We start from the raw sequence: 26,498 nt of genomic DNA, 5'->3' as shown, positions 1-26,498 counted from the left end.
TGACATATATAAAAGATGTTTATTGTGAAAGAATAATAAATAAATAAAAACTTTTGACTTCAGTGGCAAGGTGGGCCATCTGAACTAAGCAGGAACAATATACAACAATAAAAAAATATAGTATGAAAATCACAATAACAGTAACCCAAAATAATATTTTGCTGCAAAGCAATTGATTGAAGATAATAGCAATGCCAATCATTCAATAGCCAGCGCATGAATTCTTCCTCTCGTTTTTAAATGTATTTGCTCTCCATGAAACAAACATGCAAAAATGGTTCTTTGACTTGAGACAAAGGTTGCATGTGAGAGGCTCACGGGCTTGTGGGTATCATCTGGCACCGTGCGCGTGGCGTGAACTAGACATGAGGACTAGCTGTGAAAGGTCAGAGCGAGGGCAAGTGTGGATGGATACTCATTTTCAAATGTAGCACTACGAAGCAAACAACGCTAGAATGGATACCTTTTCTGCAGTGGAGCTCATTTCAGCCCTGCCTGTATTCTCACCGCGCTCCTCCATTCGTTGTAGCCTATGTGTGTGCACATACAACACACTATATCATCTGTGTACACATTTTCCCTACATTATAGGACATCACCATGCCAGAGGAAATCTGCTGAATATTATCTAGTTTACCTAGATATCTGGCTCTTGTTATTCAGGTCTGCGCCAACACTGATCTTGTTAATCGCTTTGACAAACACTGCATCTCCAGTGTGCTATAAATCAAAGCAGGATACAGTTGTGGCTCCATCAGTAGGTTCCAATCTGAATTTATCAGCCGGTGTCAACTCAGGGACAGAAAATCGAAATATGCTTCTATGTGTGTAGTTTGCTGTATTGGAAATTGCCAGATATTATTTTGTCCTGCGTACGACATAGTGTCATGTTGACCAATCTGCAAACAAAGCCAGCTGGTAGGAGGTTAAAAAAAAAAAAAAAAAAATCCTGGTCGACAATATTAGCTTCAAAGTAGAGCATATTTTACAATGAATATGCACACCATGATATAATACGCTTACAGGAGTAAGCATCTTAACAATAGTGAGCAGAAATCCATTTGAACCAACAGACCGAGAGATTAAACATTTTAGTTAACAAGCATTCATTCCCCTCCAATATACTAAATTCAAGACAGATTTATTTTATGGGAAAACAAATGAGAAAGCACTCGGGTTTCACTACACAAAGTTACAATTTCATATTTAATCTCCTATATCAGATTCAAGTGCCTTTCTGTCTTGTAGGGAGTGGTGAACACTGGGTTTTCAATGGATCTTTACTGCCATCTAGTGTGTTTGTTGAGCAACTGGCCTGAGGATCCAGCACTACTTACACGGACATAATAAGTGGTGTTCTGCCATATTATATTGTTTCTTAATTGAAAATTGAGACAGGGAGTAAGCTACGGGTCAATAAATCTTGGAAGCCAACACCACCACCCCCTCACACACACCCCCACCCCCTCAGTTATAGCACTGAGCCAGATCAAGCATGTTTAGGAAAAGCTAAAATAGTTGTATTTCATTTGTAGAAATCACAAAATAAATCATAAATAGGACGTGTAAGGACTTTCCTTGATTTGACATCCTTCTTCTACTGTATAATTGGCCGATGCTGAAACAGCTGGATAAACAGGAAGAGTATCTCTGTGTTGTTAAAAGAGAACTAATACTGAGGTTGACTCTATTGTAGTTTAGTTCAGTCCAGACATCTTCAACAGGGGGTCCGCGACCCCTAGGGGGTCCTCAAAGTCAATGCAGGGGGTCGCCAAAATATTGTTTTAATACTCCACCCCCAAACTTAAAATACTTCAAAAAAATATAAACAATAACATGAATCCAAAAAACAGATTACGGTTTAAGCTTATTGTAAAAAAAACCTCAAGTACATTAAAGATACGCTTACGCATAATACAGGTAGGCTTATGGATTCACTGTTTGACATTACAATATGATGACATATGCATATGGAAATAGTAGCTTGGTATTGTAGGGCACCATAGAAAGGAACGCGAATAGGCTTTAGGCCCCCCTACAAATTATTTTCAGCTCAGTTTATTATGCAACTCAATTTTATGAAATATCTGTGGTGGGAGAGGTGGGGGGGTTGCTCCCTGCTTGTCTCTCCTTCAGGTTGGGGGTCCCTGGCCTAAAACGTTGAAGACCCCTGGTTTAGCTAGTAATGTTTAGGCCAGTCACATACAAAGTGACAGTAGTGCTGTCTTTAGACGGAGACATGGTGTCTGCAGTATGATGAGGTTTCCCTCCATGTTAGCGAGTGAACGCGCCTCCCCCAGCCAGCAGATGGTGATCATAATGTATACTCTTAGTGGAGTCATGGTCTTCAAATCCCCAGGGAGAGATCTCTGCAGGAAGTGTCAGCTTTAAATCCCCAGCCAGTGGTGGAGTCTACGTGATATGCAGGTATACGCAGCCTACCCACTAAGAAAGCTCCAGGATTTCCATAAACCCACTTAAAAATGCCCAATGACACGCAACATACTTTCCATTATATTTCTGATATATTTTCAAGTGTTATCTGTGTTTGTCTTCTACACATCGGCTAAATAAAGGCATTTCCACTGTAAATTGGTGCATACAAGTGTATCAGAATTTAGGAAATTAAGTCAATAATGCTCCAAACTTCCCTGGGGGAGGACACCCTGACCCCCCACTATGATATGCCCCCCCTCAAAAGGCAGATTCTGACCTATATACAGTACAGTATACCCACTACAATACATTAGACTACACCACTGTCCCCAGCTAACTTGATATAAAACTGCAGGAAATGACTGAACCCTTAAACAATGATTAGCCCAACGTCCATATTCAGACCTGTAGCCCCCGAGTGGCCCGGTGGACTGCTGTGGTCGCCAGACGTGTGACTTTAATGGAAATGAATGTCACACTTTCTCCGTCGTTGCTCATTAGCGGAAATAAAAAACGTCTTTGTTGAAACGCTGAGGAGTTAATTAAGGGTAATTATGTTAAGAGGTTTAACATTTACATGAACTTACATTTTTCTAATCTCACAACACTTTGAGGTGTTTGTGTTGCACATGGGGTTTACCAGCCGGCTCGCAGTCCCAGATGAAATGAAAAATCAATCATGCACTGAATGCTTTCTCCAACGTGCTACACCGAAATAATCGTTACATACTGCTCATAATTGTTAGATTTTTCTTTTTCTTTCTTTGGCTAAAGTGTTAACAAATGAGGCTGGCATTCCAGTTTATTGGATTAGACACACAACATGTTGGTGTAGATGCAATCAGCACTGTATTTACAGTATATATTCTATAGCCTACATATTAGAGTCAACTCTATAGATTACATCATTTTAATACACTGTAACACCTGTATGATGTAATACAATGCAACGCATCAGCAAGGTAAATCCTACTTAAAGTGTTCTGTTATTTTATTGTTTATGTGTTGACTCAGTTATGTCATAGCTCATTACAAGACAGTTGCAATGGATTGCATTCTAATAGTAAGTAAAGCTTAATTTAAAAGCACTTCTCCAACCCGGGGTTACAAAGTGCTTCACAGTCACAGATGGTAAAAACTCTTGAATAAATACAAGAGACACAACCAACCTTTTTAACAAATAGGAGCAAATAAGGGCAAGGAAACATCAATAACACAATTAAAATGAGATTTAACGACTCAATCAGTTTCTACAGGACAAACAGGAGTTTCTATCCATATATATATTTATTAATTTACATATTGCCATTTTTTTTTTATTACATGCAACTGACCTTACACAGCTGAACTCTGTACAAGACTGCATTAAAGTACATATGGCATCGCGGTATATTCAGTGGCAATACTGCATCGATGCACATGTAAGTTTTTATTATAAATGTGTCGGTCGGTTTGTCCCATTTTGCAGCAATGCAATTAAAGTGATATGAACAAGAAAGGTTTCTTTTTAGATAAATTAGTAGCTTTGTTTTCTTTTGGGGACGTCATTTAAAATTGAGAATAAATAATAAAATAATAAAATATATGACAGAATGTTGCAATATGTTTTAAAATCGCATTTCTATTGTATCGTGACCTAAGTATCGTGATGATATCATATCGTGAGGCCTCTAGTGATCCCCCCCCCCCCCACCTTATTGCATGCAGTGTTTTGGCTTTGTTGGACTCAGATTATCACACCTCGACATCCGAGATCAGTGGTGAACACAAAAACCAACTCGGTTGTCACAGTAATAAAGACCAGCTTTATTTTGTCCTCTTACAATAGCTAAATACAAATAAGGCTTTTCCAACCAAATGGATGCAAGTGGGAAATCTACCAGCTGAAAATCATTTCTGAGCTGTAAAATGTAAAAAACACAGCATCACACATCGTGAAATGGGTTTCTCCCTCTACAGAGAACAGTGACTGACAGGAACCAAAAAGTGCCTCGCTGAGAGATTGTTGCAGCATGTTGTGGCAAATGTGGCAAACAGTTCTCTAATATCATTTTCTAACCAGAAGTGACATTTAGTGGACTAAACCAACAACTAATTACGCAGCTTGTATGCTTTCTTTCTGTATGAAAACAAATATTTAAAAAATGTTAGAATGAAATGTCTTCATTAACACAGTCCCAGATTAATAAGATACATCCAATGGAACAGACTCACACACTGAAGCTTACACAAAATCAGATGCATTTTCCTTCAGAATGCCAATAGAAGCGCCCCGAGATAAAGAAAACCATATGCACATGTGAATAATTACAGACAGAACAGTGTAGTCAATGAAACTGCGTTGGTGAAAAGATATCCAGTTACTTGAAAAGCTTTGGACAACTCTTTTTCTCGAAAGACACCATTTCAGTTCCTTGTTTCTCTCAGGGGAAAGGGACACAGGGAGTAGTTGAGAGGGGACGATAGAAAAAAAAAGTGTCACAGCAATTGTATCTCTTTTACCAGCACAGTCAGTTTCTCATAGAGATGAATAATTAGTTCTGTTATAACCACCACTTAAATCATAAGTGACCTGAGGTATGGAGCAGTCTGTGAAGAAGTTGGGGAAAGCCAAAGTGCACAGTGCGTTATCCTCTATGGACCCGGAAGCAGCCTCAGAATGACAGTAAGCAGGGGGCTGGGCTGGGCCTGTTCGCAGGTTCTCCCCTACTTTCTTAGTGGGTACTGAGCAGCTAGTCCAGGGCTCAGAGTAGAGGAGACCCCCAACTAAATGTTGAGCATCGTAGGAGGCAGGATCCGGGCCTCCCATCTCTGGCTGCACCCGGACGGCCATACTTTGATAAAGGTCCTGGTCGCTGACCATGTTGCTGTAATCTGGCCCCAAGAGCTCGAAGAACTCCGCCGCCTCAGGATTGCCCCGCTCCAAGTCCTTCAGTGTCATCCCAGACGTGGAGCTGACTTTGGAGCAGTTGGCCGGCTCGGTGAAAAAGAAGGGGGCAGATTACGATGCCTGAGGGGTGGTTTCTTGGCTCTCTCACCCCTTATATCCTTCGCAGGGCTAAAGAGGGCCGCCAAGCTCTTGCTCTGTAAATTGGCCTGGACCCCGTCACGTTTAGGTAGAGGTTTGCTCTGCAGGGGCTGAGCCAGGGGGGAACCCTGTCTTTTAACTGGGACTTCTGCTACATTTCCTGGTGTTATATTGCCGGTAGCACCGTTTGATCTGCTTCTGTAGATACTTCCGGTGGTTGACTTTCCTCTTGGACTTCACCGGCTTGTCCAGAGCCAGCTTGATATTGCTGGAGGCCGAGTCTATGAAGCTCAGCAAGTCCCGAGTGGTCTCTTTGTAGTCCTCGTCATTTTCTGCCTCACCGAGGAGACTCCCATCCAGACTTTTCTCCACCTCGTACTCCATCACAGAACCAGGGAAGCAGAAATTCATGAACTGAGGGTTCATGATTGCAGTCTGAACAGCCATTACTCTGTTGAGCCCAGCGGCTACACCTGTGGCATCCTCTGGGATCCCCGAACCAAAAATGTCTTTTTTCCTCTGACAAACACTTGGTCCTGATGCTGCTCATGAAGTTCCTGTAAACATTCCAGAGTAGAAGTGACGGGCTCTGAGGAAAGCAAGGGGATCTTTCAGGGGGCTGGACTAATGATGTCAGAACATCAAAGAGGAGGGGCAAAGAGACCGCAGGACTTAACTCTTTGCTTGTGCCTGACCACCTGCATCTAAGAGGGATTTGTCTGAAATTCCCTGCTGAGTTGAAGACAATAACCTCTGTCAGAACTCTCCCCCTCCAGTTTAACTGTTTGCGTGTGCTCTGAACCAAAGACGCTTTCATGAAACTGGAGGACATTACTGTAACAGGGAGCAGAAAAACTCTTTGAAATCCTGGTGGGTACAGTCCTTCTGCTGGGTAGAACTGTTCCACCATCATCTCTCTAACTAACTTACGACAACATATTTGGTTTTGATACAAACAATTTTAAAAAAACAACACATTTTTTAGTTAAAGTTGGATATCCCACAAAGATTATTATCATTATTCATGTGATTCCTGCTTGCTTTTTTCTGCACCATTTAATCACCATGCCTACTTAGGAATTCCCTGTCTGGATTACTAAACAGAAGTTACCTTGTAATCTAATTACTGTTCATTTAGGCACTGAAACACACCCCACTATCAAATCAAGGCTATAAAGTAGTGAAAAAAGACTTCTTTTCTGTGGGAAAATCTTTGCGCCCCAACAGATGCCACCATTTCGGAGAATCTTCCCAACTGCTTGTTTGTGTCTTCATCTGCTCATGGCAAAAGTTGATTTCTAGTGCATTCCCAGGCCAGTGGGAATTTCTGCCCTGGCCTGACAACTATTATGGGCTGCCTTTGACATAAAGCCCTACAGGGTCTAAATAGCCTCTATTCTTCGCCCCGGCAGTGAAAGGGAGCTTTGTGCCAGAGATTCATTAAATTGCACCTCACAGCCCCTTCGTAAAATGGCTCTCAATAATGAACAGTCGATTTAACTAGAAAAGCTGCCGGAGCTGTTAAATTAAAGGGGAATAAAGTGCAGTTCAGGCTCAGTGTGCCAGAAGAAATGTTGACCTTAAGAAATCCTGGGTATGAAACTTCTGTTGTAAACAATAACGTATTTACAGGAAGTTTCTTGGCCAGCAGTGAATACAACGGAGGATGTGTCCAAGAGCCAGAATGCTATGTTGCCAGCACTTATCCCCGTTTAAGTGGAATTTCAACTGAATGGACAGTTGGCATAGTCTGACTATACAAGAAAAATGTGTCCCTTGCTGTTACCACCGCACATTTTTTTATTTGTTTACCAGAGAAGCAGAAGTCTGATCACATTAAAACCTTTGTTAATTATTTTTACTTTAAGTTCAGACATGCTGCAGCTGAATAACTGAACGAAGACCCCTCCTCTTACAAAAGTGCGTGTTGAGGTGAGGCAGCGCCTCAACAGTTGGAGGGATGAAAAGAAAAGTCTGAAGCAGCGAGGGAGGCAGGCCGCTCCAAATAAATCTTTCTCATGTTAATTCCCGGTGGAGAACAGGGACAGTGAAAGTGATAGCACTGATCTTATTATCTGTGGCCCAACAACAAGTCTGGGACTGAAAAAGAAACAGAAAAACTCAAATCTATGAGCAACAAATGATTACAGAATAAAAAAACATCTTCCTGTTTATACAGCCGGCCGTTAAAACACCTGCTGATTATTAGCTCATACTCAACTGCAGGGACTTGGCATGTACAGCATTAGGCTCTTTGTCAATTCTAAATGTTCACTTCATTACAGCGATAACTGTAGGAGGATAACGGAGGACAGCTATCACATGTGAGCCTGCCCAAAGTGATTCTGCCTTCTTCTCGTAATTCTGGCAACGTGACATCATCACAGTCATGGCAGCTATATCCCTTTTTCCCCAGTCAAGAGGCTTTGGCTTTTGTGCTGGTGGGTCTTTCACATCACAGAGCCTGACGCACAGATCCCGGAAACAAGTTTCTATTGTTGCATAAAGGCGGAGAGGGCGAGAGGGGAGGGGCCGTGGCAGACCAGCTCGGAAAAATATAAGAACTCAGAGCTGTTTGGGCTTGTTAAGACATTAAGCGTGAGGTTGATTGTGAAGTTATTTTAAATTCCTAATAATGGACCGGCGTTTGTTCTAGCGTTAATCGCGGAGGTCAAACCACAGATTGAATTTTCATCTTGTCAGAGCTTTAGGGAATATTAATTTTGAGAAAGCCATTACTAATCAGCTGTGCCTTTTGCCCACAACCATAAATGTTAAGTACACAGATCCATATTGTTGACATATTGTTAAACACTAGCGCCACGCCCTGTGTCCCTGAGAATGTACTTATTCAGCAGCAGCCAGCTCCAAGGGAGCGCGCGCACACACACACACACACACACACACACACACACACACACACACACACACACACACACACACACACACACACACACACACACACACACACACACACACACACACACCCACACACACACACACACACACACACACCACACCACACACACACACACACACACACACACACACACACACTCTCTTAATCTCTTCCTACTAGTGTGTGGTCCCGTCGGAGCAGGGACGCGCTCCGAGTCTGGGGTCGAGAGAATACTAATAACACCTTTGATTGATGGCCGGTGTCAGAGACTTAGAAAAGGCTTGCAAAATTAATGACCTCTCAAAGTCCTGAGAAAAGTTTCAGGACAGCGTTTAGTGGCAGAGACCCCGTCCTCCCCCGTGTTTAGCTATGTCTTTTTATTCTACTGGGGTGTCCAAAATCCAGTCAAGCCTGTGACAAAATGCTGAGAAGTCAGGCTTTGTGTCTCCCGGTAGAAAATCAACCCACATACCAGTGTAGGACATGTTCTCCATCTGCTTCACAAAGTCAGGTCATGTCAGGAGCGTTTACTTTAAAAAAAAAAAGGGGGGGGGGGGGAATAATTTGCCAGCATAGTTGAAAGAAAACGAAAAGGCAAGCAAACGTGTTTTCCTTGCAGTCATTGTGTTTGTCGTACTATTTTCAGTCTTTAAGCTTGACATTTAAAAAAAAAAAAAGAAAAACTAAAAAAGAACTGTGACTTCATGGTGAACTACAAAAGGCTCATTGGTCCCTGCCGGTTCCTGCACCCCCTCACCGCCCCACTCTTAACTCTTAACCTTTCATCAACCCTGCTCAAACTCTCTGCACCCCAGGAGTTGTATTAATAATATTACTAGCAGGGGGGGGGGGGACAAACTAGGGTATATAGGATGCCTTGGTGCTGCAATTTAGAGCTTTAATGGCAGCCAGTGAATGAAAGCATGCCACGGGGAATCCCACTGGCTGGTCGACGGGGGTGAGGTCAGCAGGCGTAGCTGCAATAATCTCCCACCACTGACTATATTGGCCTCCTCCGATTGGGTTTTTATTAAATCTCAGGCACATGCAATTGTTCCTGCTAGGAGGAAGTCAGTCCCTCTAAAACATGACCAAGAGTCAGCTCGACAGTTCATCCAAATATGACAAAAAGACAATTAGAAAGATTATATGACAATATCGCTGGTAACTTTAGGATCAATGACAGCATATTAAATAAAGGTGGTATAAGGCATAAATATTAGTGCTGTCAGTTAAATGCGTTATTAACGGCGTTAACGCAAACCTATTTTAACGGCGTCCATTTGTTTATTGTGAGATTAACGTTCTTTTTGGCCTAGCAAACTTGTAAACAACTAGTAATGTTGAACACTACAGTAGGATATATGCCAATGTTGTTTAAAAAAAAGAAAGAAAAAAAAACATTTGCACAAAACAGCCGATCCCCTTTTCATGTTGATAAGAGCTTTACAATGAGAAAAAAAAGTAATGGGACAAAAAGAAACCAAGGGACATTTAGAATAGATAAAAATGTGTGATTAATTGAGATTACTTGCAACTTAACTATGACATTAATGCGATTAATCGTGATTAAAATATTCATTTGACAGCATTATCTTAAAAAAATCAAGGTAGGCACTGTTCTTCTGTGAAAGAGCTCAAGTTTAATACAAAATTGTGCACAGGATATTGAAAATAAACTTCATTTTCTTACTATTTGGTGCCAAAAACTTCTTGAGCATATTCCATTATACAATTATTTTGAAAGAGCAAATATACCTTGAGGGACAACAATGGCTGATCAACATTAAATCAATAGAAAGGGGAGGGGTGTCAGTTTGTACTAAGGTAGCTGAAAGACTAAATGAAATTAGATGTGAATAAGTGAAAGTATCCCTGATTGATCCCTGAGGCAGAGAGCCCATTGTGTTTTTATTAATTTTTTCAGCAAACTGTACATGGAAGAAAAACTAAATGAGGATAATCCAGTGTTTTCATTGTGATATTGTGATTACATGAATTAAAGCTATAGTGTGTAGTTTCTGTCGCCCCCACGAGGAATACCAATTAATGACATCAACGCTGTCCACATGATACAAGCCTTCCGTGATCGCGCACCCCCCATCCTCCACGCAGTTGATAGTAGCCAAGGAGGACACAGAGGATTAAAAAAAACATCAGAAGAGGTCATTATCGCCACTCGCTGGACGCCACCATCTTCTGAACACAGCCATACGGAGACATCCAGAGAGAGTTGTGTGGAGCTGATGGTCTTAATTAGCCGTGTAGTAACTCATTTGGCAATGGCTTGAATGTAATGGATGTTCATTAATATTAAAAAGTTACGCACTAGAGCTTTAACAAAGAAAGACATTAACACACAAGCAGTTCTCATTTTGTTTCTCATAATCCAGTCCCTCTCCAAACTCTTTGGAAACGTGTAGTTTGGCGTCAAAGAAAATCAAAGTCTGATACTCCAGCGCTGAACATGGCTACATGATTAATATTTTAAACACTCACACATGATTAATGACATCATTAATAAAAATCAAGAAAGCTGTTGACCTTTTAACATAAAGATTTCATTATTCAATATAAAAAAAAAAAAAACATCCCAAACATTAATTAAAAAGGCACAAACTTTGGCATTACGATGCAGAGAGCACCCTGTGACACACCGTGTCACGCACATTAAAGCTAGGACACCCTGGACACCCTGGACACCCTGGACAGGCTGCTCAGGTGCTCAGGTAAACAGGTAATTAGGTAATCAGGTAAAACAGGTGCTGCTTCTAGGGACAACGGGGCTGTGTTTTTTTAGCCTGCCTGATCCACTCTCGGAAATACATCACCTCTAAGGCCCGGGCAGCGCGGACTGATGGGGGGTCCTGGTCATTGCGGTAGCGGAGGTCCAGGTGATGGGCTCCGTCAGGAATCAGGATGGAAACCAGAGAATCTGTTATGTTGGAAGTCACTCCGCCAGCCGACCACGGGTCGAGTCCTCCGTTACTAAAACACAACAGCAGAGACGGAGCGCATAAAAAATATACGTGTGTAATATATATTACACAGTTGTAGGGCTGCGTAGCAAATTTGATACTTTTTAGGCACTGACCAGTGTCCTTTAAAGTATCGAGCATCAAAAAATGCCTCATCATTCAATAGACACTTTTAATCCCTGAGTAAATCTCATCAGAGTCAGTGGGCCAATCAGCATGCAGCATGTGACTGGGACTGGCTGTGTTACACGTCAAACAGACACGCAGGGAAAGAGTCTACGTTACAGACATGGGCTCACGTAGTCGGAGCTGAAAAATAAAGAAAACGATATGTGTCCCAATGTATAATGTAGGAATTTCTTTTTGTTTTATATCACTGGTATTGAATAAAGCTGAGATCTTCAACAGGGGGTCCTCAGCGTCACGGCCACATCAGTCAACGTCCCACATCAACAGTTAGTTAAAGGGATATTCCACCGCTGGAAAGATGAATATGTATGGGGTCATTTAGGTAGTAGGAAGGTGAAATTTTAGAAGTTTGTGCCTTCTAGACCGAGATAAGGCAGAAAATGTGTTTTTGACTTATGTGGGTGAAAGAAAACAACTCCCAGAATGCACTTGCTTCGCTTCCCTACAAGTCCACTCCCAACCATGCCTCTGTTCCAGACATACAGACACTTTTCAGACCCCTTAGCAAGTTTTTTTTAGCAAAATATCTGGTGATTTCTTTAGAAAAAAACGAGACTTTCTGTAGAAAAGACAGAGACTTTCTGAAGAAAAGACAGAGACTTTCTGTAGAAAAGACAGAGACTTTCTGTAGAAAAGACAGAGACTTTCTGTAGAAAAGACAGAGACTTTCTGTAGAAAAGACAGAGACTTTCTGCAGAAAAGACAGAGACTTTCTGCAGAAAAGACAGACTTTCTGTAGAAAAGACAGAGACTTTCTGTAGAAAAGACAGAGACTTTCTGTAGAAAAGACAGAGACTTTCTGTAGAAAAGACAGAGACTTTCTGTAGAAAAGACAGAGACTTTCTGCAGAAAAGACAGAGACTTTCTGTAGAAAAGACAGAGACTTTCTGTAGAAAAGACAGAGACTTTCTGTAGAAAAGACAGAGACTTTCTGTAGAAAAGACAGAGACTTTCTGTAGAAAAGACAGAGACTTTCTGTAGAAAAGACAGAGACTTTCTGTAGAAAAGACAGGACTTTCTGTAGAAAAGACAGACTTTCTGTAGAAAAGACAGAGACTTTCTGTAGAAAAGACAGAGACTTTCTGTAGAAAAGACAGAGACTTTCTGTAGAAAAGACAGAGACTTTCTGTAGAAAAGACAGAGACTTTCTGTAGAAAAGACAGTGACTTTCTGTAGAAAAGACAGAGACTTTCTGTAGAAAAGATGCCAATATTGTCCAGCAAGCACACAAGGTATTTCTCTCTTGTGGCCACCAAAACAGTCTTTTGTTCTGAGACTGAGGAGCGGCCCCTCCCCTCTCTTCTCTATCCTCACTGCTCGAGCAGGTGTGTGTGTGTGTGGGGGGGGGGGGGCGACAGTGTCAGTGCTTTTTCATGTAGGGTTGTGTACTCTTTATGCATTAGAAGCCTGTCAAAATGGCTATTTGAACGTCTCTCGCTGCACTAGACAAACACAGAGAGCATTCTGCCTACATCTGGCATTTTACAAGCCATGTTTACCTGAAGATGATGTTGCTGTGAGAGGCGATGTCCTTCCCCCCGTAGACGGTGCCTGCCCAGTCAGCTCGTGGCCTGACACCAAACATGGCGTTACACTCGTCAGAAAAGGCCTGCAGGTTCCAGTCCTGGGGCTCAAACATGTCGTGGACGCCATCAGCGCACATGGGCATCACCATCTCCGTGCAGGCCTGGGAACGAGGGATTGAACACAGATTCACTGGGGCGGGTAAAGCTGCCCACTGACACATGTGTGCTGCGATTTGTTCAGCATGACAGGACTGATCCCTGCGCTCTGTGTTACTGCACCTGGTAAAACCAGCCCAGTAAACCCAGGCTGCCCGTGGCTGTCTGGGATGTGTTGAGGCAGGGGGAGCTGCCGGTGTAGTTGTAGTAGACCTTTGCTGCTTGGGCGACACCGTGCAGCAGCTCATAGTCCGACACGCTGGGATCCAAAGCAAGAAACTTACACACCACCTTAAACAAAAGAATGAACCACAAGTTTGGGATTACATTACAGTCTAGACCACCTTGCATGCGCTTTTTTTTTTTTTTTTTTTTTTTTTAAATAGCATTAATAGCAACAGCATCTAAATATATTATTCCCTTATATCCAAGTTGTTTACAAGACTGGAGATAGCTTTCTGGTGGCCCATAAAGTGTTTTTCCACATAAAATGTAGTGGCGCCTGATTTGCATATGTAATTCCCTGGAATGAACTGGAATTTATTGCTGTAATCTTGGCACGAGGGGGTAAAAGAAAAACGTCTATTTACTTGAAGCCAGTGATTTAAATGTACTAAGTTTTGCTTTCCTTACTGCCACTTTCTTTGACCACGGTTGATTTCTCAGAATTAATAGCGTGGATGATAAATATTTGAGTTTCAGCTTTTGTTTCATTTCACTGCATGTTGTTATGGTTGCAGCCGCAGCGGAGTTGGCTGTGGCTGTTGTTCTGCACTCTTTGTGAGGCGGAGAAACTGGGCTTTCTTGTTTGGAGGTTGGAGGGGAGCTGCGCTAGTGTGGAGTCTGTTACTAAGGCTTTTGTCTGCAGACTGGGGAGGAGTTGGTGGTCGATGGATGAGGAGGGCCACAGACATGTCCAACCAAAGATTTATACCGTGGAAAAAAACAACACTGCAATTGCTCCAAAGCATCTTCTCCTTACTTTTCAGATAGGATTAGGCTTATACATTCATCTCTGCCAACAGATTTCCCTCCTCTAAGCCCTCAATACCCCGTTCTCACACTCACTCAGATAATCACATTAGCTTTGTCATTAAAAAAAGCTCCTCTTTGCACCCCCTGCCTAAACCGCTTAAACCACCCATAGGGGTCGCATACATTTAAGGCAAGTAGCCAAAAACAAAAAAATGACCATTTAGTGTTTATTTCATTTACATGGTGCTCCGGGATCTATCAGCAACTGAATGATTAACAAATAAGTAGACCAAAAAAAAAGTAGCGTGCTGGTAAAACTTAGTGTGAGTGTGCTATATGGGGCGCTTGGAGGGGTGTTGCAACACCAAACAGATGGGGGGGGGGGGGGAGTCAAAAGCAGAGCTTGGTTTATGCACGTGACATGCCAAGGTGACTGGTAGAATACACTGCATCTGAGTCAATCAGCCTCGGCAAACAGCCGCTGCACCGCCACAAGCTATGTTCCACGGAAACAGAGGACCTGCTTTGTAAAATCAAAATTTAAAACCATAACCCCATTACATGATGGTAGTATTTTTCTTTTTCTTCAATTTGAGTCTAGCGAAGTATATGTTCCAGGCTCATTGAAATGGGAGTGGTGACCCTTTGTTTTAATGGCATCATGAGCTGCTCTGGGCAAACGTCCCTCTGTCCGGGAGCCGTGTGAGCGTCCACAGAGGAACACCTCCGAGATCTGACGGAGTGTGCAAATGAAAGGACCCTTGGTACGACAGAAGAGAGGAATGGTGGCTTACTTGTAGCTGCTCATCCAAAGAATACTTTTTAAAAAACTAAACTAAAAGAAGCTTATGAACCTTATGAATATTAATGAAGTTAATTGACAGCTGTTGCAACAGAAGCTTGGAAGACCACAACAAACACTTGGGACACAATCGGCTGAATCACCCATTCACTTCAATTAAGGACAGGCTGTGAGGCCAAATCAGGCGCTTAACCAAAGACAAACAGAATTCAAAGTTGCACTACAAGTAAAGACATGTGGCAGTAAAGTCACTTTGAAGTTGTCCTAGAGTTTAGCGTCCATGCTATCTTAGATACAGTATCTTACGAGTGGACATGTACCTGGATGGGCCAGCGAGGAAGGGGCTGCAGAAAGTTGGCTGGGTAGGGGTAGTCCACCATGGCCAGGTTCACCCAGGTCTCCTGCAGCCAGCTCTTGAAGCCGACAGCATCGATGCTGCTTTTGAGAGGAGCGCATAAACTGAATTCTTCTGACAGCCACTGAAGACCAGACGCTTGTCAAAAGAGAGCAAGAAATGATTCAGTGGCAGTAAATCCCTTTTTCATGGGAACTGAGTTTATGTTTACTGCTGGATACTAAAAACTGTTCATTGTTGTTAACCAAGGTAAAACAAATGTTATTTTGTGCGTTTAACTACATCTCCCATGGGTCACAGGTATATCAAAAACCCATGAGAGGTTTAGCTACTAAATGCTAATGAAATAACCATATTCTTTCTAATAATTTTTGCTTTTTATTGATCCCCAGAAGGGAAATTAGTATTTTTTACACTCTGTTGTTAGAACACACTACACACAGGCCTGAAATACACACACGTGCTCAGGTCCTACACATGTGCACATGGAGAGATGCCAGAGTGAGTGGGCTGCAACTGCTGGACACGCACCCCTAGCAGTTGGGAGGGGGGGGGCATGCTCAAGAGCACCTTGGCAGTGGCCAGGATGTGAACTGGCACCTCTCCAGCTACCAGTCCATACTTCGGTACGTACAGGGACTTGAACCGGAATTCTGGGTTGCCAGGTTATGGTCAATCATACAGGAGCATGACAACTTGTCTCTAAAGCTCATCGGATTCATGGAAAAACTTATTTAGTCAATATATCAAGTCAAAAAAAAAAAAAAGGGGCATTTCTTAATGCATTTAAGAGCTTTTTAAAAAGACAAAAGTGTTATGCTGCAGGAGGATTTTCTCTAATCTGGCAACCTGGTATGAATAGTTTATACCTGTTCTATAAAGCATTAGTAATTATTTAATAACAATTAACATTAATTAATAATTGGAGCCATGTGTAATGGGCCCCTTATCAGAAAGTAGTATCCACCTGTTGGTGCACCGTCACCACTGACGGTGTGGTAGGAATAAAAAGCTTTTTGTGCCAGTTTTCCTAATTCACATCTGAGAGTAGTCTGAGAGTAGTCTGAGCTTTGCAGGTTGTACATTTTGTCTACACATTACAATCTGTCCTCTGTGGAGAGGCTCCAGACTTTCTACCCACTGGTGCAACAACGTTTAAACAGCTGTCTGGTTTCAGGCTGGGGTTACTTGAAATCACAAAAGGTAGGCAATTTTAAAAAAAACTGTACAAATTCTTAAAATCCTGGAGCCTTTCTCACATATAAGACGAAACATGGTTTATTTATTATTTTAATAAAACTCAAACGAGTCATATTTCCTGCAATGCAACAGGTAAGATAGATCAACCCGCCGTTACGACTTACCAGTGGAAGAGACGTTGTTAATAGCCTTCCATGACTTTCTGATGTTTGCATCACAGGCGTTCCCACTCTTGGCAAAGTCCTGCGTGACTATTCTGTAGAAGTCTCCGCATGGCACCATGCCAGGGAACTGCCATATTGGTGCGGAGGCTGCCAGAGCTCTGAAATACAATAAGAAGCAAAACCATAAAAACGTTACACAAGCTGCACATTATCCTGGGTAACCTTTCTATCGTTTGTTAGCATGTTGGCTGGGGCAGCATCGCAAATACAGAGGATTGCTGATTTAAACTGTGCTACTTAATGTCTCGTACAAGGGTCCTGTTGCACAGCAGGCCTTGTGGTTTGATTTCTAGATCATAAAAGGGAAACTTTTCCTCTACCCTTTGCTAATGTTTGGAGATGTACAAATATACAGTTGCTTGCTAGTTGCTTTGGGGAAATCCAACCTGACGGCCCCCAGACCGGAACTAATGTCTTACCCAACAACTATATTGGGGTACTTCATCCTGAACCAGGCGGCGAGCATCCCCCCATAGGAACCCCCGACAGCGATGACAGGGCTCTGCTCAGCTCCGGGTGAAGAACTCTTCAGGTGCTTAATCAGCACTGCAAAATCGGCCAGGGCCTGCTCGGAGCTCAGGTAGTTCAGGTGTTTGCTGTCCTGCAAGCACATGGCAGTATTACGGTAAAGGTTAGAGGGAAATAAACACATACAGTTATTACATTATTTTCACTATAGCCCAAGATGACGTCCTCAAATGTAACGCTGCATCCTCACTTACACTGTAAGAGTCTTGTCCAAATGGCAGGGACTCTCCATAGTAACGATGTTCTGCAAAAACCAGCATGGCGCCTAACTCCTCCGCAACATCCCACATGAAGCCCTACGGAGGAAACAGCGGCGTGCGTTGAATCAGACTGAGCATTCTGTGCAGTGTAAAGACAGGGGACAGATGGGGGGGCGCACCGTATTGTTGCAGAACCAGGTGATGTCGCCTTCATTGCCGGTGTAGAACAAAATAGGTCCTCCAGGCCGCTGCCAGTGCTCGTCAGCCACCAGGTATCTCTGTTTGAAGGTGCCGTCCTCTAGGAAACCAAAATGATCAATCTGTAGCAAATAGAAAACAAACAGAATTAGTGTATGACCCTAAATGTGCTCGGATACACAAACTGATCGCAGACATCATAATCACTCTGCGTAGCTGAACTGTGCTACTCTCTTACTTCAAAGGGGATAGATAGATAGATAGATAGATAGATAGATAGATAGATAGATAGATAGATAGATAGATAGATAGATAGATAGATAGATAGATAGATAGATGCAACATATAAACATCAAATGTAAATGTCTCTCGTGCATCGCTCACACTTGTTGATGTAAAAACCCAAGGTGGGGGGGCGAGTCCTGCAGCGGCCCGGGTTCGAATCCGACCAGCGGCCCTTTGCTGCGGGTCATCCCCCATCTCTCTCTCTACCTTTCATGCCTATCAACTGTAATAAAAAGGGGAAAAGCCCCCAAAAAAATCTTTAAAAAAAGAAAAAAGAAAACTCAACGTGGCAATATTTTACTAATGTTGAAATCTAAAAATAGCATTTCGGAGGATCCAGTCCTAAATATACCGCTCGGAGCTGGGTGTGATCAGCGGATAGCTGGCCCTGTGCCAACCACGGCGTGGTGAAATGACATTCCCGAGGTTGGATTTGAGGGTAATTAGCCCCAATTTGTATTAAAATATGTTGGAGCCAGTTTAAGGGATGCCACATTAGTTCCGCTTTAGATGAGCTCTGAGATGTCCTTTCATCCAACCTCGGGGATTTTTTGGGGTATCTTTCCCTTTCATCTAGATTTCCTGTATTCTTTATTAAACAAAAGCAGAAAGAAACCAACAACTTCACAGAGAAGACGGCCCCGTGAGGCTGCTGAGCTGGCCAGCCCTTGAAACAGCACCAACGCCTAATACAAAATGTTTTTGTTTTGTCTCTCCCCCCCCCCCGCCCCCCCCGCTCACTTCCCTCCTCAGTGGACACAAAGGAGGCAGCGATTTTATGAGCCAGTGACACCAAAAAGATTCTGGGGGCCTCAATGTGTTCATTCAAGCCTCGACTCCTCAACGCTTGGCAGTGCTTTTAAGTGTGGGGGGACCATGGAAAGTTAGGCACTCTGGCAGCAAAACCCGTTTCATCCAAAGTATACTGTCAGAATGTTGTCAGCAAAGCATTTAGGTTGCTTTATATCTTTTAAAAAGACAAAAAAAAAAAATCATGTTTGGAGTTTGGTTTATCAGTTCTTTTTTTACTCATACCAGGGCTTTAAGTGGTAGAAGTCTGAATTTAATTTTTTTTAACGAAAGACAAATTCAAAACAAATTTCCTCCAAACTAAGATGCCCTAATGCCAAACTAAAGTGGTTGAATAAATAAAATGCTCAGTGGTGGAATGTAACTAAGTACATTTACTCAAGTACTGTACTTGAGTCCAAATGTTGAGGTACTTGTACTTTACTTGAGTCTTTTCTTTTCATGCCACCTCCTACTACTACTCCACTATATTCATCTGACAGCTTTAGCTCCTAGTTACTTTAGTTCCTAGTTACTTTAGCTCCTAGTTACTTTAGTTCCTAGTTACATTAGTTCCTAGTTCTTTCCACATTAAGATTTCTGCACACAGAACACATGTAGTTTATAATCTGATGTTTTATTATAAAGTAACCTAGCAACAATATAACAGCCCAGCTGAGATGATGAGACCATCAAACACACAGCTGCTTGGATCCTTTACTCTTTCTAACATGGGAGGATTCTTCTGCATGAGTACTTTTAATACGTTAACTACATTTTCTTAAGGATCTGAATCCTTCTTCCAACACTAAAAGTGCTTTGCCAAAAGGAGCCCTGGTGAGTACTGGACCACTTGCACCCACTCAGTATGCACATCACAAGACCTGCTGACTGGTTTCATAACAGCTCCTCACGCTGAGTAGTAGTGCCACCATGTGGTTACTGCCGGCTGAGCACGCTGGTCCAATTAAAATTCAACTCACATGGTGCACCTCTACTGAACCAGGACTCTCAACTAGTCGACATGACAAGAGACTGTGTCTGTTGTGTTACAGGCTGGCAAATGAAGACATGAGGGAAACAACTCAAACACAAGCTCCAGTAAACTATGACAGTTCATTTGGAGGATGCTAAAGGACACTTCCATTCATTGTTTGGAGGCAAAATGCAGTCAAGAGGATTTCCTCTTTAGATCACTTGGTGCTCCGCAACAGCGTGTCCCACAGAGTGTAGAAAAAAGGCTGCAGGACTGATGATTCTTTTATAAATATATATACATATACATATTTACACACACACACACACACACACACACACACACACACACAGTAGCAGACTTACTGCTGGTGCTGAAAAGTGGATTACAAGGATTTTATTTGTTGTCCAGAAGAAGCAAAGAATTTTAGTTGATTGGCTGAAGAAAGCCCATCAGACAAGACCAAGGGCGTGAGAAGGGAGGAAATGGTGTTTATCTTCTTGTCAGTGTGGCTGATTAGGCAGGATGGCGTGGGCTGGACCAGGTGTGGAGCATTGTCTCCATCGTCGCCCCCCCCCTCCCCCCTTTCCAATACTGTTTTGTGCATTGTACCTTGTGAATACTATACTTTTCATTCATTAAGTAATTTATCAAAAACGTCAGAAAATAGTGAAACATTCTCCCCCCCGATGTGTAAGACAAGGAACCACAGCAAATCTGGAACCATCAAACACACTTAAATGATGAATTATCCAAAAAAAAGCTGCAATGATATATCAAATCATTGCGGCTCTGCAAAACACGCCAGTATTCTGTGCTTTGGTCATATACACTTCATACTAATCTGTGTATTATTCTCACACTTTACAAACTCATCCTGAAACAGAATCAGGGATTGTTTCTATTTACCTTCTTATGGATGGCATTTTTCCCCAAATGTCTACACACATAGGTCTTGGAACATGCTTGAAAAGCTGTCCAATGTCCAAGTCAGCAGTGAAACGGACAGACAGATACTATGACTGTGTGACCGTACATGTCCAGTGTCTGGATGTGGCTAACCTGGTTGAGTTTCCCTTTCAAAAGGAGACTCATTTAGACACAAGCACAAACTTGTGATTGTACGCGAGCGCATGCACTCAGCATGCAATCTGATTCTCCATGAAGTAACAGTAAACGGAAAGCGTAAAGGCTGAATGAAGATCTCTCAAACCCCCCTGAGATAGAGTGTTTCACATTCACTGGGCCCTGGAGACCTTTTTAGGCACGGAGCCAGGGGGCTAGTTACAGCCAGTTGTGATGGTTTTCCCTCCACTACAGGAAGCCAGAGGGAAGCACCTATTGTCTGCACACACAACATCAACCACTCCTACAGAATGAAGTACATTACAATGTCAAAAAGAGCGAGAGTTGCAGATATTAATAAAGAGCAAAACCATGAGCCCAAGTATGTACAGCAGTGGTAAATGAAAAAAGGTCCCAAAACAGAAAACAATCAATTATATTTTCAGAAAACATGCTGCTTTTTGATTTGTAAAGGTCCAATTTTCATCACACACACACACACACACACACAGAGGCAGACAGACACCACACACACACACACACACACCACACACAGAGACTCTCTCACACACACACACACACACACATAGAGACTCTCTCACACACACACACACCACACACACACACACACACACACAGACACAGAGAGAGGCAGACAGACACACACACACACACACACACATAGAGACTCTCTCTCACACACACACACACACACACACACACACACACACACACACACACACACACACACACACCACACACACACCAGTGTGATCACACTTAATGGATTATGTTGTTGGCCATAATTTGTATTAAGGCTATTCTTTTGAATTATTACTTTTTACACCAGTGAAATCCATCCTGTGGTCCAAAGCAAACATTTTAAAGTGAAGTGAAACAGAAAGAGGTAAAAGAGGAAGAACCCAGTGAGAAACATCTCTGTTAAATACAGTTTTTCACGGACAAATGGCGAGTTAAAAAATGTATAAACAAATGTTAACCTCACCCTCTGGTCAAAATAGAATGTGTCGTAGCTGATGGGGGTGTCAGTGGAGTGGGACGAGCCCCCCAGCCTGGTGAGGAGTTGTGGTTTGAGGGCGACTACATGTAAGCAGCCGAGACACAGCGTCAGGAGGCAGGGGGCTGCAGCTCTGTCCGGGCCCTGGGTCCTCAGTCCGGTCCCTAGTCCGGTCCTCAGTCCGGTCCTCATCGCTGCTACTGGCTAGGAGCTCCCAGCGGGTCGAGCTCAGCACATCCTCCAGAGCAGACCTGTCCCCGAACAGAAAGGAAGTGACACTCCTCTGTCAGCGAATCCAGAGGTGTAGTCAGCCTCGTGACCTACGTTTAGCAGCGGCCTTCTCACAGGAAGCATCAGGCGCTGGGGATTTTTCTACATTTATAATAACTCTACACTGTCCGGTAGCCGGCTAGCATTCAGCCGAAAGCATGGTTCCTACTGTACTGTAAATACGTTCGCAAGGGTTGATGGGAGTTTGAGCTGTGTGCACGTTGTAACGCTCAACACCCTTTCTTTAACTGTCTATATCAATACCTCGTGCACTCATCGCTAAAGAGGCCTTTACATTGGCTTCGAGAGTAAAAGTCCTTATTGTGAGACCACGGTATCTAAATGTATCCGCATTTTTGGGCTTTTATTTTGAAGGTGTGTGTAGTAGTGCGTGAATGTTGTTGTGGGCGGGTCTTGAATGGAAGTTGCAGATGTCGGTACACGATCCGTCCCTCCTGCACGATCGGTTCTGCGAGTGTGCAGTATATTCGCGCATGCGCAGATGATTCATGATGAACGTGGATTTACGACACTGCACGATCCGTTCCCATAGACAGTTAAAGAAAGTCTGTTCGCCTCCACCGGAAGCTAACGTTAGTTTAGCTAACAGTAGCTGCTTTTCCCACTGTTTAGTTTGAGTAACGTTATTTTAGGCTGAATCAACCTGTTAGCCCGTTAGCCGAAATAGCTGTTAGCTAAACTAGCATCAGCTTCCCGGTAGAGGCTAACCGTTCTCTTAGCTAATATATCAGTACACGATCTGTCATAGTTGTAGCGGTTAGCCGTTAGCCTCATGGATGTATTAAGAGGACGGTTAGCCTCCACCGCCGTTAGCTTCCCGGCTAACCGCTAGCTTTGATTCAGTCTACAATACAGTTACTCAAACTAAACAGTGGGGAAAGCAGCTACAGCTAATTTAAGACTTTACAGTAATAATAAGACAATTATTGAGTGATTGTGTTTTAAATGAGCACAAGTAAAGTAGAACTGACGTAACCACTATTATATATTATATATATCGCTGTTATGTTATATAATACACATATAATTGAGGGTCTTAAACATGCTGTCTCAGCTAGCGGTTAGCCGAATTAACTGTTAGCTAAACTAACGTTAGCCTTCCGGTGGAGGCTAACAGCAGACGGCTACTGTGGAACGGATCGTGCAGTGCCGTAAATCCCTGGTAAATCCTCGTACATCATGATTATCATCTGCGCGTGCGCGAACATAATGCACATGCGCAGAACGGATCGTGCAGGCAGGACGGATCGTGTACCGACAGCAGGGCTTCCATAAGAACGAGTCAAAGAGGTGTCAATGCAAACATAACCGACTTACACATCCGGTAAATGCCATTGCCATGAGCAGTAAAAACCTGACAAATAGACGATATTTAGTGTAATTATTTAATGTTACAGTATTATGTTGGTAATATTTTGTACACAAAGAAAAAGAAGCACAACATCCCAATAGTGTTTTCCTTTGTATTTCCCATATTGAGTTGACTAGAAGATGCAAGGGATTAACAATAAATCACTGCTGTTAAATCTAAGGTAAAAGGCAAAGCAAAATGCTCGCTGGTTGTACAAAGGGATTACTGGAATTAAAAAATATAAAAGCAAAGTGCCAAAATGTACTACACATCTGTACAACAAAAGACAAAATGTTACAATGAAAACAATATGTGTGCAGTATATGGCATTGTGCAATACAGTACATTACAGGTATGGCAAATATAGGATAGATAAAGTTAGACACTACAAATCATGGCGAAACATGCTGGACAATCAAGATATTTCACAATAAAAGCATATGAAGTAGCTACAACAAGTCATACACAAAACTACACGAACATATCCCTTCAAATAAATAAGAAGTGATACAGTTTCATGGCTAGGCAGCAACAATAAAGGCAGAAATATTCCTGTCTGTGGATAAAAGAAACAGCTGACAGTCAAACAATGTCTTTTTGAGAAAGCTGTTTATAATTCCTACTGATAACTGACAATATCTGAGGCCTTTCCAACTGCTTCATACTACACCAACGGACTGTTCGCAAGCACTGCAAGTAAACTAAAAAATAATGGTGTCACAGAATACTGTTTCAATGTAGTATTTATACATGTGTTTTAGTTTGTGTTATCTGACACAAAAACATATTTTAGCAGCAAGTAAACTTCTTCTACTGGAAACAAATACATGTATGTCACAGTTTGTAACGACGGGTGCAAATAACTGAGAAATGAATTAAAGTTAATTAAATTGTATGCCATCCTCAAAATTAGTAGGGAATAAATGATTGTGCAACAGATTATACGGTAAATTTGAAAACTTTTTTTGCAACTTGATCAGACTTGGTGATCTGAAAAGCGTACTATATGTAAACATATTGTTACCATTTACTGATAACCTCCGAGGATCATGACACTTGTTGTCAGCGATGTAGAATCTAAAGCAAAATACCTGGTGGAACTTTTTGCTCAAGTAATACTGCTGGTGAATATTGATGTTTTAATGAAAATGGATCCTAAAGCCCAGACAGGAACATGTTGTCATCTCACCATTAGGAGGACAAAATGGAGCCCTACTCAGATTCCTGGATGCGTCAGGCAGACAAACTTTACATCCTGCTGCATTGAGGAGAATGTTATCCCAACTGGCAGCATCTAAAATGCTTGCTCCTGGGAAGCCTAACTAACTTTGACTAACTCCTGTGTGCAGCTTAAAAAAAGGCATGGGACTAGAAATGACGAGATTAAGAAGTGGCTTTTTGCCATTTTAGAAGGACGGAGGCATTGGGGGCTCAGCCATCTGCCCTCTACAGTCAATGGCTGCTGAGTTACCGCGGCCAGAAGTCTGAGCTCTCTCTCTAATTGAGGTTGCAGCAGCTCAAGTAACTGATGGTTTTACCCTCACCGGGCATTGGGGCAGTGTCATTGTTATCCAGCTTGTTCTGCTTAGCCTCTTGAATGAGTTCACAGGCCAGATCGAGGAAAAGTTTCTCAACATTGTCGGATTCTTTGGCAGAGGTCTCCAGATACAGCATGCTCTGAGACTCTGCGAAGTCTTCAGCCCTCTGCCTGAGGACCTCTCTCTTCTCTGCCAGATCTATTTTATTACCTGGAAGACATAGAACATCCATCTGTCAGCATTGGTAACAAGTAAGAATGTGAATTGTTATGCATCTCAATGCAGACCTTCTTTCTGAATGTTGGTGGGTGAGGCTGCGACAGATGGAAGTGGAGATGTGTGTGTTTGCGTGCATGTGGGGGTGGATGTGGCCTAAGACAGTGTGGGAGCTTTTCATTCCAGACCGACATGGTTTCTTTCTTGAGAAATGAAATCACACAACGAAACGTAAGTTAACAAAACTGGCTTTGACTTTTGCAAATCTATCAGGACTTGCCTCTGACATCCCCTCGGTAGTTCATGCTCACATTTAAAGGTTAACTTTGTGATTTTTCAACCTGGACCTTATTGTCTCATGTTTTTGTGTCTAAGAGACTGATAGGAACAGCAACTTTAGAAACTGATCTAGTATTAAACAAGGAGAAACAACAATGCAATGTACTGCAATGTAACGTTAATGGACAATTGCGCACCACTAACAGTGCTTGTTTTACCACCGACGTGCTCAGGTTGTTGTTCTATATGTCTGGCGAGGATCTCTACAGAGCTTTACCTTTTTGTTAAAGACTAAAATCTTTTTTGTTGAACATGAAACAGCCCTTCCACTTGTTTACATGTGAAAGTAAGCTGGCTATACATGTTAAAAGTATTGTTTATTTAAATGGAGTCTGGTGAGTTTGGCGATTTCAGGGCAGATTTCTCATAATGAACAATGAGCTCTGTCATAAACGATGGCCATCAGTTATTAAAGTAGAGCGTCTTACCGACTAATATAGTCACCACCTGGTTGTTGGCATACTGCTCAATCTCCCTCAGCCACTCTGGAAGGCACCTGAAGGAGTCCTCACAGGTAATGTCGTACGTAAGAATGAGGGCGTTGGCACTGCGGTAATAACTCTGAGTAATGGAGCGAAATCTCTCCTGTCCAGCTGTGTCCCATATCTGCAGCTGGAAAACATAAGATATGAAGTGAGTGACTTCCTATCACCAGAAAAAGAAAGGCATCTGATTTTATATTTGTAAAATAATTTAACATATTGTGTACCTTGACCTTCTGCCCTTTGATTTCCACTGTTTTAATCATGAAATCTACTCCAATAGTGGCTCCCTGGCCAGGTGGGAAAAGGCCCTAAAAAAATAAAAAAAATAAATGAATATATAGTTTGACTCTGATCCTCTGTATCTGTATAATCAATAACTCCAAACTCATAAACTCAGACTTATACAAACCTGAGTAAAGCGGCGGACAAGACATGTCTTCCCAACTCCAGC

General features: G+C 42.4%; 4 protein-coding genes across 4 annotated transcripts in view; all 4 read right to left on the bottom strand.

Annotated features, from left to right (window-relative positions):
* Window positions 1-4,221: 4,221 nt before the first annotated feature.
* On the bottom strand, window positions 4,222-8,335 carry fam181b (family with sequence similarity 181 member B). The gene is given in 3 exon segments (XM_032504306.1): window positions 4,222-5,427; window positions 5,430-5,643; window positions 5,645-8,335. Coding segments are annotated over 3 exon segments (954 nt in total). The 5' UTR covers window positions 5,912-8,335; the 3' UTR covers window positions 4,222-4,954.
* A 1,651-nt stretch (window positions 8,336-9,986) lies between these two features.
* prcp (prolylcarboxypeptidase (angiotensinase C)) lies at window positions 9,987-22,314 on the bottom strand. Its single transcript, XM_032504177.1, has 10 exons — window positions 21,816-22,314; window positions 17,676-17,816; window positions 17,491-17,592; window positions 17,188-17,369; window positions 16,709-16,866; window positions 15,310-15,482; window positions 13,336-13,503; window positions 13,030-13,217; window positions 11,113-11,351; window positions 9,987-11,071 (listed from the first exon to the last, which is right to left on the bottom strand). The coding sequence occupies exons 1-9, from the start codon at window positions 22,017-22,019 to the stop codon at window positions 11,135-11,137; spliced, it is 1,533 nt and encodes a 510-aa protein (XP_032360068.1). The 5' UTR covers window positions 22,020-22,314; the 3' UTR covers window positions 9,987-11,071; window positions 11,113-11,134.
* guca1c (guanylate cyclase activator 1C) overlaps window positions 14,493-26,498 on the bottom strand; it is a 23,267-nt gene continuing 11,261 nt past the window's right edge. Inside the window, exon 6 of the transcript XR_004327561.1 lies at window positions 14,493-14,504. The gene's annotated coding sequence lies outside the window, so the exon portion shown is untranslated. The remainder of the gene's footprint in view (window positions 14,505-26,498) is intronic.
* The window catches only part of rab30 (RAB30, member RAS oncogene family), a 4,482-nt gene continuing 1,471 nt past the window's right edge, over window positions 23,488-26,498 (bottom strand). Inside the window, exons 2-5 of the mRNA XM_032504346.1 lie at window positions 26,457-26,498; window positions 26,272-26,355; window positions 25,991-26,174; window positions 23,488-25,217 (exon numbers count right to left, since the gene is read on the bottom strand). The exon at window positions 26,457-26,498 is cut by the window's right edge and continues 57 nt beyond it. Coding sequence (XP_032360237.1) covers window positions 24,967-25,217; window positions 25,991-26,174; window positions 26,272-26,355; window positions 26,457-26,498 — 561 coding nt within the window. The 3' untranslated portion in view covers window positions 23,488-24,966. The remainder of the gene's footprint in view (window positions 25,218-25,990; window positions 26,175-26,271; window positions 26,356-26,456) is intronic.

Source organism: Etheostoma spectabile, chromosome 3 (genome assembly GCF_008692095.1).
Source record: "Etheostoma spectabile isolate EspeVRDwgs_2016 chromosome 3, UIUC_Espe_1.0, whole genome shotgun sequence".
NCBI lineage: Eukaryota > Metazoa > Chordata > Actinopteri > Perciformes > Percidae > Etheostoma > Etheostoma spectabile.
Note: the sequence above shows the minus strand (reverse complement) of the source record. Positions and strands in the feature narration are given on the sequence as shown.